This window comes from Haemorhous mexicanus, chromosome 3, assembly GCF_027477595.1.
Source record: "Haemorhous mexicanus isolate bHaeMex1 chromosome 3, bHaeMex1.pri, whole genome shotgun sequence".
Taxonomy (NCBI): domain Eukaryota; kingdom Metazoa; phylum Chordata; class Aves; order Passeriformes; family Fringillidae; genus Haemorhous; species Haemorhous mexicanus.
Window position 1 is genome coordinate 50,407,990 of NC_082343.1, and position 19,355 is coordinate 50,427,344.

The 19,355-nt window shown below is 37.9% G+C and overlaps 1 protein-coding gene across 3 annotated transcripts in view; it reads left to right on the top strand.

Moving 5' to 3' along the window:
• The window catches only part of EPM2A (EPM2A glucan phosphatase, laforin), a 36,186-nt gene extending 19,761 nt beyond the window's left edge, over positions 1-16,425 (top strand). For all 3 annotated transcript variants that reach the window (XM_059841743.1, XM_059841744.1, XM_059841746.1), the window contains exons 3-4: positions 12,933-13,174; positions 14,585-16,425. In XM_059841743.1, coding sequence (XP_059697726.1) covers positions 12,933-13,174; positions 14,585-14,865 — 523 coding nt within the window. In that variant the 3' untranslated portion in view covers positions 14,866-16,425. The remainder of the gene's footprint in view (positions 1-12,932; positions 13,175-14,584) is intronic.
• Positions 16,426-19,355: the final 2,930 nt, after the last annotated feature.

The window sequence follows — 19,355 nt, forward strand, 5'->3', positions numbered from 1 at the left end:
CTCAAGAGTAAATAAAGATTTTCAAATGGTTGCTGTATTTTCCCATATATAATTTTCTCTCTGTGAGGGAAAAAAAAAACCCAACAACAAAGAAATGAAGTGCATTTGTCTTCCCAGGGAACATATTAAGAGGCTGAACTGAAAATCTCTTTCTCTCTCCTTTAATGCTTGTACTTTGGGAAATTTAATTTCAGAGAGTCAGGTACATAATCCCTGCTGTTGTTCAGAAGTTTAATGTGTGTCCTCTCATGAACTGTGAAAAAAATTGAGTCAAATGTCATAGACATTGCCAAGCTTTAAGAAATGTGTATGTCTTTATTGGTTCAGTAGACAGCATGGTTTATAAGTTTAAATGAAATGTCTTTTTTCTTTGATGTGAAAAACCTAGTAATAGAATATATGATTTTAAGCATCAAGAAGAGCATAAAGGCAAAATATGTGTTTCAGTTTAAATACAGACACCAGAAAATGTGGAATATGTAAAAAAATAATATTTGAATAGGTAGTTGCTTACTTTCTCCCTTTCTCCCCTTTCCTTCCCACCTCTTCCCTGCCATCCATCAGCTGTGTGTCAGCAATGGGGCTCTCTATGACTATCACTCAATTCAGGGCTGGATGCTGGGCACTACTACAAGGGGATGGATGTTGGTGGCCTTCTAGAGCCTTTTCTTTTTTAATTATTTTTTTTGGTTTAACTAACTTCTCCAGGACTGCCTTTTAAAAGCAGTTCAGAACAGTTCTATCCAGTGCCTTCATTTTAACAAGGTGATGATCTGATAAGGAGGATATGCAGCTTTCCTAATAAAATAATTTCTCTAATGTTCCTTCCTTCTGTGGTCCAGCTGCCAGCTTGGAGGGTTGGCTGTGTGCAGACCAGTCCTAAAGAATGTTAAATACTGCTTTCACTGAAGAAAACTGAATTTCTCAGCTTCCTTTTAATAATGAGTTGCTTCAATCTGGAGGGATAAAAGGAGGAAAAAGCTTCTCAAATATATCTGTAGTCTTGGTAATAAGGTTATCCAGTATGTTTAACAAATGTACAAAGTCAAGCTTCAGTTGATAATGTAAACACATTTAAACAAACTTTAGTAACAGTAGGTCACTTTAGAATATTTGTTCAAATGCTTGGAAATTTCAATTTCCAAGCAGGTTCAATGATACTGCTAGAAAAAGAAAGAAATCTGAAAGGAAAAAAAAGAGACTTTTTTAAAAAATAGAGAACCCCTGGTAATTCATGTCAGTCTTTGCACTCCAATAAAAACTGTAACATTGATTGTTCATAAATTTAACTCTCATGATTTTTTCCCATTTTGTCATCCAAGACTTCTTCAAGGCATTCCACTATACTTTGTAGTTTTGTGTTAAAAAGATACACATAGGTTCTTCTGGGGCCTCTTAGTAGCTCCATTACCATCCCAGCCTCAATATTTGATGTTGGCTACTTATCCACCAGGGTTATTAATCTTATGTTTAGAATCTGGAAACCAGATACATTATATAAAATGAAGTTTTCTGACAATTTTTTGTGGTAGCACTATACACGTTATTCCTTTGATTTGACTTTCATGTGAGAACAACTTTAGATGTTTATGTAACTGATGTGGTGAGGCTAATCCCATTTTTCTCCATATTTCTAAGATGTTTCCCCCAGCCTGTGCTGTTCAAGTATGTATGTGTCCCTGTTTAAAATTCAAATAAACGAGCTGATGTGTGTTTAGAAATTCTGGATAAATTCTGGAATATACAGAGCTCATCAAGGCTGTTTGCAGATGGTACCACAGGGATGAATGTACATCTTTCTCTGACTGTTGGAGTTCTGAGAGATTCCATTATTTTGTACATGTGCATATGGTGCCATGTGGATTACAAGGCCACCTAGCAATAATCTGTGCTTTGCAATTATGCAATTTTCATTAATATGTACTTGTTTCTGAAGCATTGGAGTGTATTTCCATTGGATCTGAAACGCTACATTTAAAAAACTGGATTTATCTTTTATTGTTTTCCCAGTCTAGATTCCCAAGCAGCTGCTAATAGGCAAACTCTGAAAGAACACAAAATGTATTTTTACTAAGGATTCCAGAGTCTTCTCGGGCACTAACCTAAAGTTCATTTGTAGCAGTTTAAGTCAATTTTGTTGAGATGGTTTAACTTACAGGTGCCAGCAGTGGCATCATTCCCATTGCTAAGCATTGATGTTAGAAATTCTCGTTCCCAATGCCAAGAGATTCATGGTTTATTGCGGTCTGGCTGAGTTTAGCAGCCTGTTGTTCTTGTGTTTCCGGGTATTCGTTCTAATTCAAAACAAATGGGAATGTTGGCAATCTAACGGAGACATATGTAGGAAGTAACCACTGGCAAGCATGGTTGCATGAGACAAGATTCTTTATTGGGAGCATTTAGGCATTAATGCTCACAAGCCAATGGAGGAGTCCTTTCCAGGTTGCTCAGTACAAGCCTTGGAACCTGATTCTCTTCTCAGGCTGTATTTTTGTAATTGGCACACGGTCTGCTTTCAGAGAATATTTATAAAATGAAAGTGCAAGAAGAGTCATTCCTTACAAAGGCAAATTTTGCGTTCTGTTGCATACAGTGTGCTCCTTAGGCATCCATTGAAATCTTGTGTGTATGTTTGAAAATAAATTCTGGCAAAGTCCTGTAGGGCTAGATCTGGATACCCTGTCCTAGGTGACACCCACACCATTGGTGTGCTCGTGAATCGTTACTTTATTATCTTCACAGCAGAAATACATAGAAAAATGTGACATAAAATATTTCACTTTGAATGCAGGGAGAATAACATTTAATCTCCCGTATTTCAGTTCTGGCTGTGTACGTAAAGCCTTGTGTGACCACATTACTTTAGATCATATCTAGACTAGAGACAAAATATGTTATTCAAAAAGTATAAGAGAGAAATTAATTTGCTTTAAGCTTTTTAATGGAATGAAGTGAAGAAGAGAGAAAAGTTCATGCTATGGGTCTTTTCACTGTATAGGTTTGAATCTATTGCAAGGTTGATAACAGCAATTCCACTGAACTTACTAGAGTATGTGATCTTAGAGACAAAAATTAGACAAATTTAATCTATTGTTGTGTCTGGAGAACAAATATGCAATGAATGAGAGTGGTTTCCACAGGATGTGCAACTTTTATGCCTCTGGAGTTGAAGCTAAATAAACTGGTTTGAAAGGAACGCTGCTACCATAGTTTGACTACTCCTGGGATAGACAGAATAGTTTAATGAAGACTAAGAAAGAGGATCTATTACTATTTGTAAAAGACATTCAGAAATTACTACAAAGGGGGAAGAAGAATTATTGAAATCGAACCTTCTTTAAGATCAAATGGATATTAATTGCTTCTGAATGAATTTGGAGTGTAAATTAGAACAAGGTTTCTGTCATCAAAGGAATGATGTCTGAATTCTGGCATGACCTTTCAAACAGGGCAGGAAGGACAAGGAACCTAAATTATTTCAAGATGGAACTTGATAAATGAATATAGGTAGTGCTTCCAGAAATGGAAATTAAAGTTTATGATTATATTATCATAGATCATAGGCTCAAAGAGACCTCAGAAAGTATCCAGTCCATTTCCTTGCCCCAACTTAATCTCAATTACATTTAAATCATTTCAGGTTTATCCAGCCTGATCTAAAATATGATCTCATCTTAGTGATGAGACTCTATAGGCCTGTTACTCTCCCATTCAATTACCTCACTATTCCAACCATTAAAAAGCTTTACTAATCTCAATTTAAGTCTTCCTAGTGCGATTCAAGTTAATTTCTTCTTGTTCTTTCCACAGAAGACTTGGAGAACAAATTAGTATCCTGCCTCTCTATAGCCCTTTAATATAGGCTTGGAAACTCCTGTTTTCCCAGAATCAGAGTGGTTGACTTTGGAATATCTCACTATATTCATTCTGATGCTAGTCCTTGGATCTTTCAGTCTTTTCTCTGAGAACTTGTCTTCTAGAACTTTGATTGTTCCAGCACTCTCTGCTGGGCTCTCCAGATGTTTCTCTTCCTTCATCCCATTTTTCCTGATGATGGTCTACAAGTACTGAATGCAACAGAAGGATTATTTTGACTTTCAAACATAGTGCTACTGCTTATCCAAGTATTATTGTCATTTTTGCAGTTTTGGATGTGGTTTACTTCCCAGTTGTCTAAGTGTTTTCATCAAATAAGTTCCCTGCTTTGGCAGAGTGTAGGATGTCAGGAATGTTCTCAATCTCTGCATCTGTTATTATGAGATGTTTTTTGTGAGTTTCTTCTAATAAAGCTCTTATGTTCCTTGTAAGGGAATGTTTGGGATTGCTGTGGAAGGGGAAAATGGGCCATAAAGAGAAAATTTTGTGGATCCGTAGCCTAAAGCCTTATGTGACTTTAATTCTTCTCACATGGACCTTTTTATCCTGTACTCCTGGTGACTTCAAAGCCGGGACAATCCTGACGCACACACAGAATGCACCAGAAGGTTGTGAAGGAGGAGAGCTGGGCTGTGCTTAGGCATGGGCACAGTTTCTCAGTGTCTCAAAACCTCAAGGCACCGTGGTGCCCGCTGTAAGAGCAGTTTTGTGGGTAAAGAGCACAATCAAACCCTTTTGGACCATCAAGCTGATGCTATGGAAATCCTTTCCTGAGACAGCAGAACCTGGGGGTGGTGCAACACTGGAACCACTTTGTAGCTGAATGTCTGGGTAATACTGTATTTCAGTCACAGGTTTGATATTCTTCTTACCTGACTTACTTTTAGCACATTGTCAGCTTGAGGTCAAACCTTAATGGCTTATTTGCTTGGCATATCAGTAAATGAGGTAGTTTTATGCCGCAGATTTGTGAACATGGAATAAGTAAGATACTATTAAGCATAAGACTCAGAATTCAAGGGCTTGAGAAATTTTGCATATTGCTAAGCTGACAAAGTGTTGTTCTAAAGTGATAAAAGCAGGTGTTTCTTTCTACATTCCAAGTCTGCTCCCATGTGAGAGGCTAGATAAGTAGTTCAAATTACATCTAAGTAGAAAATTTGCCAGACCTTAATTGCTTTTCATCAGAGTTCCAAATAAGAAGGAGAAGTTAAAAAAACACCTTGGAACTACATTGTAGTCTCTTTAATTCTCCTCATTTAAAGCCCTGAGGTAGAAATCTTAACTTCACAATAAACTGCACTCTTTCAGTGGTAAAGCAGAACAAATTTATAAGCAATGACTTGTGCTCCTTCTTCGTTTGACATTTAGGTAAGAGCAATTTTTTGTTCAAGAATATAAGTAGTTTCTACAAGGTCTGCAGCTGTGTCATTTCAGTAGGATATAGTTTTATCATGAATCAGTGCTTTTCTCTGGTGGCTTCTGCTAAGGTTATGGCCATTTATTCCATCTTTCTTGATAAGAGTGAGCTTATTAAGCCTGTTTATTCTATCTTGGAGTCAGACCATAGCATCATCAAACCTTGCTCTCCTGGTCTGGCTACTACTGCTTGAATCTGTGCTGGGAAATGAAGTGCATCTGACTGTTCCCAGTCAATCCTGCTTAAGTCAGGCCTCTCATCAAGAAGGGTCCATCAGTTTGTCTTCTGCAAGGAGACTTTATCAGTAAATCAACAGAGAAGGGATTAGGATCACAGCCATTTACCCTGGTGCCCTATGCAATATGCAGTGAAATGTCAGTGTCGTAACCCCCCAGTCCTACATTATTATTTCATTGGCAAGGAGGCATTTTGCTGAGAGATCTTTCTGTCCTTTGTTTAAATAGACTATAGTAAAACCAGAATTCCTGTGCAAGACCAAACAAGGGACTCCTCTGTTTTGGTATCTGTCCATGCTGTCTGCATTTTGGAGGAGGACACAAGACTAAAAAAAATTATTTCAAAAATGTTACCATTTTTCTCATCTATTGGTAGTTACTTTATAGGTGAAGCTATATGGAATTTTATATTCTTTATGTCTTTTATCTGGATAAAGCCAGTTGGTTTGCCCTTTTCATACATATGATCTTTAAACAGTTGTTAAATTCCCTCTTAAGAATGTTAAATCCTTAGTCTGCCCTCATTTGAAAGCATTTTCAGAGGAAATTGCCGGTATCTACTGAATTGATTTTTAATATTTTAATTTTTCTGTATCTTTCTTGATAAAATAAAATATTAGTAAAAAGTTCAAAGTTTGAGTGCATAGAGTAGGATCAGATATTTTTAGACCATTGCTATAAATTTTTTGTTACTTTTAGTTCACTTCTTGGTAAAGGCTCATATTTCTACTTTGATCTCCTTATAAAGCAATGCTTTCACCAAGTGTCACTACAAGCAGGTACTGTTTCCCTTTCTATTTGCTTATGGTTAGCTTAAAATACAGTGATGTGCATGAGATTATTTATTCCAAGACATTGCAGAGATGCATTCATCAACTGTGAATCTCATCTGCTCCTTTGCTGCATATTCATTTAGTTTCATTTGACACCACTGCCAATTAAAACTAATAATGGTTTGGGCAAAGTCTGGTCTCTCCTTGTTGAGTAGGTTCATCTCTTTGGAAAGATCTTAACTTGAAAAAGGAATCCCATGTTGAATATAGGTCAGCAATGACATGCTGTAGAAGAACTGCCAGGCAACTTTAAAGAGGGATAAAGCCTTTGAAGCACAAGTAAGTAATCTTTGGCTCTTCTCAGAAATGTACTCTTTTCAGTACTGGGCATAACATATTCCAAGAGAGAGAGTCCAAAAGCAAACAAGAGTGATCAGTTGCTTTGAATATGTGACAAGTGTGTGTGTGTGTGTATGTGTGAAGAATGCAAAGATGTGTTGGAGTGTGTTAGTAACTTAGAGAGAAGTAAAAGGGTTTTACAAAGTGGAAGGAAATAATCTGTTCTTTGTGTCCATTGTGGAGACAAGAAGGTGTGTCTATGACCTGTGACCTGTGACTGCACTATTCATATTGGACAAAATCCATTTTTTTCAGAGGTGAGGATAGTAATCAGTGTGTTTTCTACATATCAAAGAATATTTGAACATGCTCAGATCTTCCACTGGAGAACAGAATTTGGTCATTTGAAAATTCTCCTCTGTCTGTGAATGCATTTCAGGCCATTAGACAGCAATCTAAGTAATGTTTCCAGACTGCTCTGACAAAAGTAAAGGAACCTCATCTGATTTCTAGGAAGGGCTCACTGTCACAAGTTCAGAGAAAAGAGCAAGGAAGGCCTGGAAGAGAGATGTCTAATTTGGTACTTCAGGGAAGGCACACACAGACCTATGAACAAGCCGCTATATGTTGCTAGAAGGATGCCACAGGCAAAAGAAGGAGCACATGCAGGATGATAGTTCTGGGTCATCATAATCCAGTGGTATTGCCATTTGAAGTGATGTGCCTTGTCACAGGGCAGAGAATACAGAAAAGATGAAAGAGCATCTCAGCTATAGCTGAGGATTTCCTATATTCTCATTTTGAATATGTCCAAAGCAATACTTCTGGAAATCTCTTTTTTGTGTCGTGTGGGACAGGGAACAGACATCTGGTCTCTGAACTAGTTTAATTTTGGCTGAAAGTTGAAAATTTCTATGAGGTTTTTGGTTCAGGCAGATCATAATTTTCGATTAAAACTCCACCTTATAAAAAATTCTGAATGAGTTCCTACTCCAATGCCATCAGGGGAGGAAATAGGAATGCAGTGTAATTGGAAAAAGTCTCTAGCAGTTCAAGTGCTGCAAAAATTGTCTGTAACTGAGTTGTACTTCAGGCCTATATTCCCTTTGGGCTGCTTGCTTGTAGTGGTATCAGGGTAATAGCACTACATTGGTGCAAAAAACCTGCTCTGTATGCCTAGAAGCAACACAAAATTCTGGGGGTAAATTGACTGAATTATATACGTTGCTCTTCTGGGAATGCAGAAGTTTTTCTGCAAGTTCCATGTAGCTGAGGTTGCACACTATACCTTACTAGGAAATAGGAGTCTTGAGGGAGGACAGAGTCAATTAAATAATTATTTTGTTTGTTTTTTCAGCTAAATGGCTCTATTTTGTTATATGTGTGTTTTAGTACTTATCTCACTGTCATCAGATGCTTAATGGGATCTAAGGAAGTCTGGTGTAGAAAAGTGAAGTGCAAGCTTTAACACAGGCTACCCCTTCACCTGGCACTGAGGAATGATTCAATCTATCACTTTTCATTTAAAATAATAGACTGGACCTTGGTCAAAAATATCACTGGTATAAACAAATTAAATAGTTGATAGATCATTGTTGCCAGTAACCAATGACAAATACCCTGCTATTTTTCCATAGTTTTGCAAAGTCCTCTCTTTTGATTAAAGCTGGCAACTATCAGGATAAAAGGACACCTGTCAGGACCTGATATTCTTATGAAATGTGTTCCTGAAGTGCCATATCCTATCCTTTTCTATAAGAACTGTGACTCTTACAGGGTTGATTAATTTTAGGGTAGATTCTAAGATGCCTTCTCCTAGCACACTGATGATTGCTCAGATCTGGAAGCAGTACCTGAGTCATCCCAGCTTGCAACTCAGCATTTTAAAGAAATTTCAATTTAGGATCTGTTTGTCTCAAAGCATTATTAGCAAAAGTAAAACTGGATTGCTGAAGAAGCAGAGTAGACATTGGTATCATGGAGGAAGAGCTGACAGCCTGATGCAGTAACCTGGTGTCTGCCCCTTGGTCAGGTCACCTTCCCTGGAAATCACATCCCTACAATTACTGTTGCTGGGCTGGTTTGGTACTGTACTAAGGCTGAGAGGCATGGTGTGCCATGCTTTGTGAACCAGCCTGAAAATTAGTCTGCACCATTAAAAAAAAAATTCTCAATGCTAATTTTTCACTGCCTCAGACTCATTTTCTCCTTAGGGATGGGGAAGAACATTTGCATACGCATTGATTAAGTGGAGTGCATTTGGTATTTTAAATGTATTCACTCTGAATTGTTGTATATAATATAACAATGTTATATATAATTCACTCTGAATTGTCATTTTAATCCAGACTGCAGGGTCCTGGGGGGAAGCCAACAAACACAAAATATGTCTACATCATTAAAAATAATTTAACTGTGCTGGACAAGAAGTGTACAAGTGTTTGCAGGGTTTTCCGGATTTACTCAGGGGTAATGATAAATAATTGTTGGTTTTCTCATTTTATAAGGCAAAAAGCAGGTTTTAAATATGTCAGCCTTCAGTCTGGGCTCTGTAAAAATAAACTGAAAAACGTTTGCCTGACACTTAGTCCTTGTTGCCACAACCTCAAACTTCTCACGTTAATTCATCCATTGGACCCCTAAAAGTCCCCTTAAGGTAAGTAAATATTGCATCCATAGTGCTGGTCGGGAACTGGTAGGGCAGGCTGAAAATAGCTGACAAAAATTACCTATAAAAAAGGGCTTATAGACAATAAGCCTTAATCTCAGAAGATCACTAAATAGTGTTGGTGTTTAAATCACTCTAGGTGATTTCTTCATTGATAAACTGTCTCTGACTGAATTGACCATGTCTTCTGGAGCCATGATATATTAGCCTTGATGCAGAGAGTGAAGATGTACAATGACCAAGTGCCATTTTTATATGAAAGCAAAGTTTCAAGTAGAATTTTGCTAAAACACCATCCTGTTTTGATATTTTGGGAACATCAAAGAAGTTCAGCTGAAAAGATTAAAGGTCTATTATCACTAATAATTTCCTAATGTTTTTTGATGTGCTTAGGGATCACATAATCTGCTGCTAGAATACACCCACATGGTAGCTGGAAAGCAGTAGCTGTCAGAGAGCTCAGAGCACTATAACTTGACAGTTTAGAGGGGAACATAACTTCCTTTCCCATGCCAAATGGTCTTGTGGCTAAAATCTAGCTACCTATTGAAGTTCAGTGGCAACTTAAAGAAAGGCATTAATGATTAACTTAATTATATAACTAAAAGTTATATCCTTATATAATTAAATAATGATACAACTAACTTCATGATATAACTAAAAGTTATATCATTAAGGAAAGAGATGCAAAAATGAAATTCCCACATTCTTGCTTGGTTCAATATGTTTGTTTTCCTGATCCTCAGCATAATGAAACCCTCAATAGGGCTATCAAAAAAATCTATACATAAAATATAGCTGCTAAACTCTCCATTAGTCTCTGTACTCACACATGCACCAACCCCTTTTATTCCTTCCTTCTGATGTCAGAAAAAGGTAAGGTTTGAACTAGATAAAGCCAAATAGAAATATAGGCACTATCCAGTAGGATTATCCTAGAACTTTTACATAAATTGGCTGATAGGACAGCTCTGCAGTACTGTTTTCTGCATGGTAAAAGGGTGGTTAAGCCTTGGCCAGCAAGACCAAGAATTACAGATATTTGTGGGTGGGTAGATAAAGGGCTTGCAGACCAAGGTCTAGGCTACATGTTGATCCTCTCAAAGGCTAAACTTTGGGACCTGATCATAAAATTAATTCACAAGAATTCCCTGTCCTAAATACATCTCTTAGGTCGTTCTCTGAATGCCTCTGCTAGTTTAGTTAATTGTGGGGAAAGACAATGATAAAAATTTGGTAAATTCTTCAGATTGTTCAGTAAATGCAATTAGTATTGTGCAATACAGGAGGTCTTGTCATGTACAAGACCTGTTAGGCTGCAAGAGCAAAATAAACAAATGGTCTATATCCCAGGAATCTTGCAGATAGCACAGCTGTGATGTTCACCCACTAAAAAATCATTGGGGAAAAAATTATATAGCATTGATTTATCAGTAAGCGAGAGTACTAATCAGAATTTTATTTATCTCAGGAATGCTTTAGTCACTTTTAATTTAATCAAATCCTAGAAAACACACATTTTTTCCTCCCATCAAGGTAATTTAGTGCATTAGATGTTTCACAAAGTATCAAGTGAATTACATATGTATGAGTCTCCAGGAAAGCCTTTGAAGGAAGGGTACTAATGTTCTTGTTCTTGAAATAATATCCTCATATTGTCACAAGTTATTAGTGATATTGCCATTTCTCTGTCCTTGGAATGGAGTTTTGTGGCCATTGCTCATCTCCAGCCATTTGTCAGCATCTGTTAGGGCACTGTAGCCCACACTCAGCACCTTGAAATGCCCTAATCATGGTGGCAGGTTCCTGTAGCAGAATCCTGACAGCATTCACTCACTCAGATTGGGATGGGGGCTGCTGTGGGGCTGCCACATGGGTAGGGGGGCAGTGAAGGAGTTGTTGCAGTGGAGCCTCACCCATCCCTCTGATCAGGGGGAATGCTTGAGCTGGTATGTTGGATTTTGGACAATTCTTGAAACAAAAACTAAGTCAAATCTTTTCAAGTGATCTCACTGTTGGAACATGGTTGAAATGGTCATTTGCTGTGTAATATACTTGTTTTAATTGGTCTCAGTTACCATATATTGAGATTAAGTGTTTTGTCCCATTGAAACAGGGGCTGCTAAGGCCAAAGGCTGTGTTTGTGTGGCTAGTATGCAACTCACCATGGAAACAATAATAGAAATTATTGTTATAACAATAATTACAAACAGGAAACAATAATAATTAGTTCTTCTTGGATCTGAATTTTTATTTTTGATACTATTGCAGTACTAATATAGCAGGATTTAATAATTAAAGTCAATTATAGGTCTTAATTAAATGCTAGTACCTATTACTGTGACAGTGAAATGGAAATGGCTACCTGATGATTTAAGAGTAGTGTGTAGACTCCTGAAAAAACATTAAAAATTTCCTTATTTGTTGCTGAGGTTAAAATTGGGAAAGATCATAAGGCATGCATGGCTGACATTTTATTTTTGAGGATCTTGCTTTTGTTGTAGATTTGCATTTAGTAGTGTTTGCAAAGTTTGTAGTTAGTAGTGCTACAGATTTGTTGCAGTTAATAAGGTTTACAAAGCTTTATGTTAAATGCAGGGATATTTTGTTGAGTTTGTAGATTACACATTCAAAATTGAAGTTAATGGAAGTATAAAGAAATTAGTAGATCACTAATAATTTGACCATCTGAATAATCCATTGTAGATGCCATCAGTTTAATTGCATGTGCATATTAAAACCCCTCATTTGAAAATAAGTTTCTAAATATTCAGTTTATAATGTCAACATCTGTTGAAGTATACAATAGTTTTATGATAATTAGCAATGGGAAAACCATAGAAGCCTTGAAGTTTGATTTAGATAAAAAACCATATTTCTGGTACTTTCCTGTCCTACATAAACCTTGTTTTCCTGAAAAATTTCTGGTCCTTCAGGCCTTGAGGGAAGCTATACACATGTTGTTTTCTGTATTTGATTCCCAGTAGCCTCTAAGAGATCAGAGAAAAATTAGAAGAAAATGAGTCATTAATTTTCAAGTTTCATCACAGAAGTTCAAAATGCTTTTTTCCCTACTTCCCTTATTATAATGGTAGCTAAAGAGTTGGAAGACTTCTTTCAGTTTGACTTATTGCTAAAGTAATGCAGATTTGGATACTGTGAATTCTTTAGGTTTTCTTGTTGGTGTTTTTGGTTTTTTGGTGGGTTTTTTTTGGTTTGAGTTTTTTGTTGTTGTTGGGTTTTTTCTCTGTGTGTGTGCAAATTGCATGAATCTTCAGAGATTTTAATTCCTGATGTTAGTAAGCTTCTACTTCAAGCTTAGTGATGAATGATGCATTGGAGACCTTTGCTATAACTGTGCTCTGAAGTTTTTTCTCAGTACATCTGGCTCTTTGGTGTATCCTAGGAGCTTGATCTCCAGTGTCAGACATCACCAACCCAACTGTAATCAACTGTGATCAGTTGTAATCAAACAGGAAGTTCCTTACTGCCTGACATGAAAAGTCTGTGCTCAGCAGTGTTTGTGTGATGAAGTCAAGCAGGTTTGGAACAGGAACACTGCTGAACTTGGCAGCTTCCTTAAGATATTGCACTCAACCTCACTGTTTTCTCGATACTAGGATTCTGCCAAACATCTGGCTGGGAAGTTGCCCCCGGCAGCTGGAGCACGTGACCATCAAGCTGAAGCATGAGCTGGGTGTTACAGCTGTGATGAACTTCCAGACTGAATCTGACATTGTTCAAAATTCCTGGGGCTGCAACCGCTACCCAGAACCCATGAGCCCTGAAATCCTCATGAAACTGTATAAGGAGGAAGGTCTTGCCTATGTCTGGCTGCCAACTGCAGACATGAGCACTGAAGGTAATACTCATGCCACTCTTGCAGTAAGTTAATAGCAAAAAACACTTGCAGTTGATAATCTGTCACTTTCATGACGGCTGGGGCAGGGGGAGGTGTTCTGTGCACATTTTGCATAAAAATATAGCTGAAACACAAGGTATAGTTTCTTTGTGTGCTGTCTTTAACAAATTATTCACATTTTCTTGTGGGCAGAGAGGCCATCTGAAGTACTTTGTGTCTGGCAGTATTATGTGTATTTGTGTTTAAAGTCATTTGGCATCAATAACTGCTTGACTATTTTTACTTTCAGCTTGAGTTCAGCCTATATAATGAAATTATGCTGTGTAGGTGGAAGACTGCAAGTTTGCAGAGCAGGGCAGGTTGCCACCTTTGCTGATTAAAAATGGACAGACATTGCGGTGTGTCTGCTGCTCCCTTCCCAGCAAACACTTTTTCTTTAACTGTAGTATCCCACTCTGATGAAACCCCACAGCAACATTTATATAATAGTTTGCAATTAACTGAAAATACTCATAGCACCTGAGCTGTAACATCAATTACTAGTACTTTTAAGTCCTTGGTTGGAATGCTCAGTTCAAAGTCTTGTTTCCAACCAGAAGGTTAGAAAGTGAGTGTATTTTCAAGTGAGCAGCCTGCCTGCAGAAGAGAGTGCTTTCAACACAGGGGAATATCACTGCCCCAAATAGGTAACTGTCATATCAGCAACAGGACATCAGGGAAGACAGGAGACCTTAAAACAGGGGTTTGAGAGGGCTTAATGTCAGTGCTCGTATGTGCCATGAGGAAAAGTTGGGCTCTGCTGCTCTGGGCTCTGTTTCCCAGGATAGCCAGAAGAAAAGTGACAGAAAATATGGTATGTTCGTCCCTTTGAGAGTGAGAAAGGCTCTTCTGTGTTGTTTGACTGTATGCCTAGTACACAGTGAAATCATAACAGTTTAAAGTTGTGCAGTAAAATGTTCTTCTGCTCTCCCTCCCTCACTAACTGAATTGATGGCCTTCATTAAAATGCTTTGGAAATCAGCACTATGTAGGTACCTTCACAAACCTCTGGTATTAAAAAAGTTGAAATTTCATTTTTGGCTTGCTGACTTGAACACTATGTAAGTTGTGCTGTTCTCTATAATGTGCTGCCTTGTCTCAGTTCCTTTGAAAATGAATGTGCCACACACATCTGATGTTATCAGAATGTATATTTCGAGAAGACTTGGGGCATTTTACAGTTTTGTGTGATCTGATTCTATATTGCAAGGAAAAAAAACAAGTTAGCCTAGAAAGTCATTTGGGAAAAGAAAGAAAAAAGTGGAATATGTCAGGTCTGCCGTTATATTTCACAATTCATCAGGCTGTACAGGCAGAATCTCAGCCACGAACTGACCAGTGCAAATGAACGTGCCTTGTTTTTAACCTTAGGAAGAATCCAGATGTTGCCCCAAGCTGTCTGCCTCCTGCACGGGCTGCTGCAGAACGGACACACTGTCTATGTCCATTGCAATGCTGGTGTTGGCAGGTCTACAGCTGCTGTCAGTGGCTGGCTGAGGTACGTGGTGGGATGGAGCCTGAGGAAAGTGCAGTACTTCTTGGCTTCCCGGAGACCAGCTGTCTACATAGATGAGGAAGCTCTGAATCGTGCTGAGGAAGATTTCTACCAGAAATTTGGGCATCTTCGTTCCTCATATCAAATACAAGAGTAGAAAAGCAGAAGAAGAAAAGGAAGGTGAAGAGGAATCCTTACATTTGAACCTCAAGGATTTAGAAATTTCTGTGACTCAGGCACCCACCTCACCTCTTCAGATTATAAGCTTCTTGTAAAAGTAATGAGAATTTTGTTTAAAAAGTGCCTTAGGGTTTTTTATTTGCTTTCCTTAAGCTGACATGGTTAATGTTTTCAAGTATTTTGGTGCAATTATGAGACCTAGAAACTGCAAAGGGAAACAAAATTCTCTTTTAACTACTTGCCTATAGGAACTGAGGTTTTAGCGTAGACACTAAACAAGATGTGAGGTGAAATAGAGTTGGCAATAAAAAATGACAAGAAAAAAATTCAAAGATTGACTGATTAAGATTCAGGTTAGGATGGAGTAGATCATCACCAAAGCTGCTCAGTTATTTTAAGCAGATATTAGATTGTTGCAGTGTTTTGTAGTAATTCTGTAGACAAGTGGTATTGATGAGAAAGACCAGAAGGAAACTGGTTCTTCAACTCAGTGTTTAAAAACAAAAAGCTAATATCTAATGCAGTGAACTAAGATTTTCTCTTTGTCCATCTAGTTAATTTTAAGTATTATGACCTCCAACTGTGTTCTTTTATGACATCGGGCTTGTGCTGGGCTGTGGCATGGAGAAAGGACACAGCTCCAGCTGTGACAGCCTTGCTTTGTTGTGGCAGGACCACTGTTTGTTACATTATCCTAGGCTGTGAGATGAAGTTGCATTTTGCTCCTCTGGTCCATGCAGTGCTGAACAGGGGCTCCCTTAGGTGCCGAGTCAGTCTGAGCAGTAAGACTGGGTAAGACAGGACTGATAGGAATTGTGTGGTAAGCAGTGTGCACGACTGGCACCACAACCTCTGGGCTGTTGACCTAGATTAATATTTTCAATACAGCAAGAGCCTCTCCTTGTGCAAGCAGTGAGTGTCTGCTGGGTTCAGCTGATTGAAGCTAATGCTGGGCTGTCTCTGGGCTGAATGAAGTCAATACACTCCTCTATAGGAACAAAGAGCAGCTCTGGAGAGGATGGTTTCTCAGGAGCTTAGCCTCAGTATTAGCTTTGTGGATGATCCCTAATGTTTTCCATTGCTGCTTGGTCCCTTAGCTAAACTAAGCACCAACAGCTTCCAGTTCCACTCAGAGGAAACCAATTTGATGTAGATTGAGTTCAAGAGAAGAGAGAATTAAGGATGCATAAAGATTAAGAAACATAATTTCTATAGGTTTATTCTTCAGTGAAATCTCATTTTTCCCAGCCAACTTGTTCCTCTAAAGATGCAGTCAGTGACAGAGTAGTTTAAGTAATAAATATTGATTTTCTGAATACTTAATGGAGAAACTATTGGATATGAGCTGCTTATGGAGAATGTCCAAAATAATATATTTTATTTATCCTATACTTCAATCATCTTGAAATGAAAAATGTTTATTTAAGTTATTCTATGTGTGGTTTTGACCATGACTTCATTTCTTATTTTTTGAAATAACATTGCCTGTTTAGAAAATGGATGAGAAAATAAAGAAAAAATGACTATTTGAGCAGCCCATTTTGTCATGTGTCTTTGTCTCCCAATTTTACAAATAGCAAAAAGGGTCATAACCAATATTTCTCTATAGAAGTGGAACCAGCCACTTTAATGGTAACAGCTCATGTTTTTTTTGTCTTGTGCTGTGTCAGTTTGACTGGAAATCTCCAAAAGCAGCACATTAAAGATGTGTGGACCATATGACACCTCTGGTACCTTCAAAGACTAAAACAGGTGTTTCTTCTCCTAGCCCAGAGCAGAGAGAAGAGGGGCTGTGTAAACGCTCCTGGCTGGCTGTTGGGCTCACATGCAAATGTGCAGAGCTACAGCTGCCTGCCCAGGAGTTACATCATTTTGATTGAGTTTAAAGTAAAATTGGTGAGCTTTTGATACCATATTCTCCTCAAAATCAAGCACTGAGAGAAGAAGAATGGCATGAGAAACAGAGAGTACAACTTGCTTAAGTTCTACATTTCTGCTGAGATTTATTTGAAACCCCAAGCTTAAAATGTGTTTCCAAGCATCCCTGACAGAAGCCCTTTCCTCCAGATGCAACTTGTAAAAAATGCTGGGGCAAATACTTTCAGATTTGATTCTTGTTCAATGGGTAATGTGCATATATATATGGATATATGTAGTTTTAAGTCTCTTGGGACTGAGCAGTGCATAACATGGCACAAACAAGTGAGTATATGATTAAGTACAGCCACTCTGTATTGGCTACTTCCTAATTCATATTATATTGGCAATGGAAGCAGGCTGATGTTTCATTTGTAGGGCAGGAATCCACAAGACACAGGAGTCACAGATTCAAGGATGCCCTAGCAGGTTGTTAATTCATTGTTTACTGTCAATTCAGCAAGGGGTCGTTGATTCATTGCTTATTGCCACTTCAGTTTGCTTTTCTGCTGAACTGCTTGGGAGCACACATCATGGAGATTGCATTAGCTCATGAACTGCATGGAAGCAACTTGCCATCACTCTAACAAAGAATGTAAGGAGATCCCAGGAGGATCCCAGGGGCTTGTAGTCCCTTTGTACCTATTTGTGGCATCCTTTTTTTCCCTCATTGCTACCTTCCTGCCTTTGTCAATGAAGACCTCTCTGTCAAGCAACATTGATTCAAAACTTTTCTGTGGAATGCAACTAGGAACTTAAATGATAAAGGGGTCATTGCAAGAGACTACGGCAACAGAAAAATCAAACATATAAAAACATTCCATTTCTTCAAATGTATAATTGCATAATAAATCTGCATCTAGAGATAATGTACTAGATTTCAAATTTGTAATATGTTCTGATGCTGATTGGATCATTAGCTCTTTCCACAGGCTAGCCTCTTGATGTAATTTGGCTGAAAGGATCCAGACAGGCTCTTGTTTATGTACTTGCTTTTTTTCCTTGCTACTTTAGTCCTAAAGCACTACAAAATTTAGAGAAAAAGAACTCCTATTAAAAGAATTAGAATCAGATAGACAGTAATGGTTATTTTGGAGGGGGCCCAAGAAGCCCATAATAATGTGAAGCAGGTAAAAATGTTTTGATACCTCATCACAGAAGAGCATCAGTTGGGGAAAACAGCTGTGATGCTGTGAGCATCAGTATTCTCTGCCCTTTTAGAGGCATGATTTTATCTACATGAAATTAAAGAATTTGCTGCTTGAAATGGGAACATTTATAATTCCAGGTAGTTAGAGTGTCTCAATGTCATTATAAGGCCAAACAAGAGTATGCATTCTTTCCCAGGGCTATGCACATAAAGGAGCTAAGCAATTCTCTTACAAGTGATTTTGTCACAAACACAGCTCCTTGAGGGATGGGTTGGGCTTTGAGGGGTAGAGTTTTGTGAATTTTTTCCTTTGGACGTCACAAAAGTACTAGTGACAATCTTCTGCAGGACATTTTTAGACTGATGATGCAAGCTGATGAAAGAGAACTGGTGTATCTGGTGTGACTATTGAAAACCTTCTTTTCTCCCTTAGTCCTTACTTGCTATTTTGCACTTTGCACTTTGATCCCTTTGCTTATGTTGTAAGTTTATGATTTTCCCTCTCAGAACAGCAGCAAGCACAACAAAGCTCTGGCTGCAGGTTTGCTACCAGGATGTTCTTCATGGCTGAAAAGCCTCAAATCTGGCAGCGGAGTTGTATGTGCTGCACAAAATCATGTGCAAAACAGTCTCTCTTCTCTGGAATGAAACTAAAATTTGAGACTGCCAGTCAAGCCCACGTGGACAAATGAAAGGAAAAAGGCTGAAGATTGTGCCGGAGCAGGTAATAAAAATCCCTATTTAAAACAAGAATGCAAAAAGTCAGACTTATTCCATTACCTATCGAGATGGACTTTTTGAGGTCTGATCTACAAAACCCACTGAATTTACTGGTCTGTAACTGAGAAAAAAAAAAAACTAAAGTAGCCAAAGACATTTGCTCTAAGTGTATTAGCCTATTACTCCTTTTATTCTTCATAATTAAATTGCAGAGAGATGTTTCAAATCAATGATGAAGTTACAAAAAAAAAATCTTTAAAAAAATACACTGTGTGGCAGAAAACAATGAGAAAATACTTAGAGGTATAATAACTACAGGAAAAGCATATATTTGGCAAGCAAGATTTACCTTCTGGAAGGATAATGAACATCAGGCTACTGTTAGCTAAAATGGAATTGGATTAATGCAGCAAAATATAGCTGAAAGTCTCCAACTCTATTTGTATTCTCAGTGGTAAATCACCTCTGCAGATATTTCTTAAAAAGTATTCTGCTGAAAAAAATTGTGGTTTATTTTCCACATGAATCTAATGTAAAGGGTAATGGGCAGCTCTGATGGAGCAAACTGGGAATGGTAGAAGTGGAAAGGAATTAACAATTTTTGTGTCTTTCAGCAACAGAGTGACATCACCAACAGCAAGACCAAACCACATGATTTCATAATTGATCCACTTCTTAAA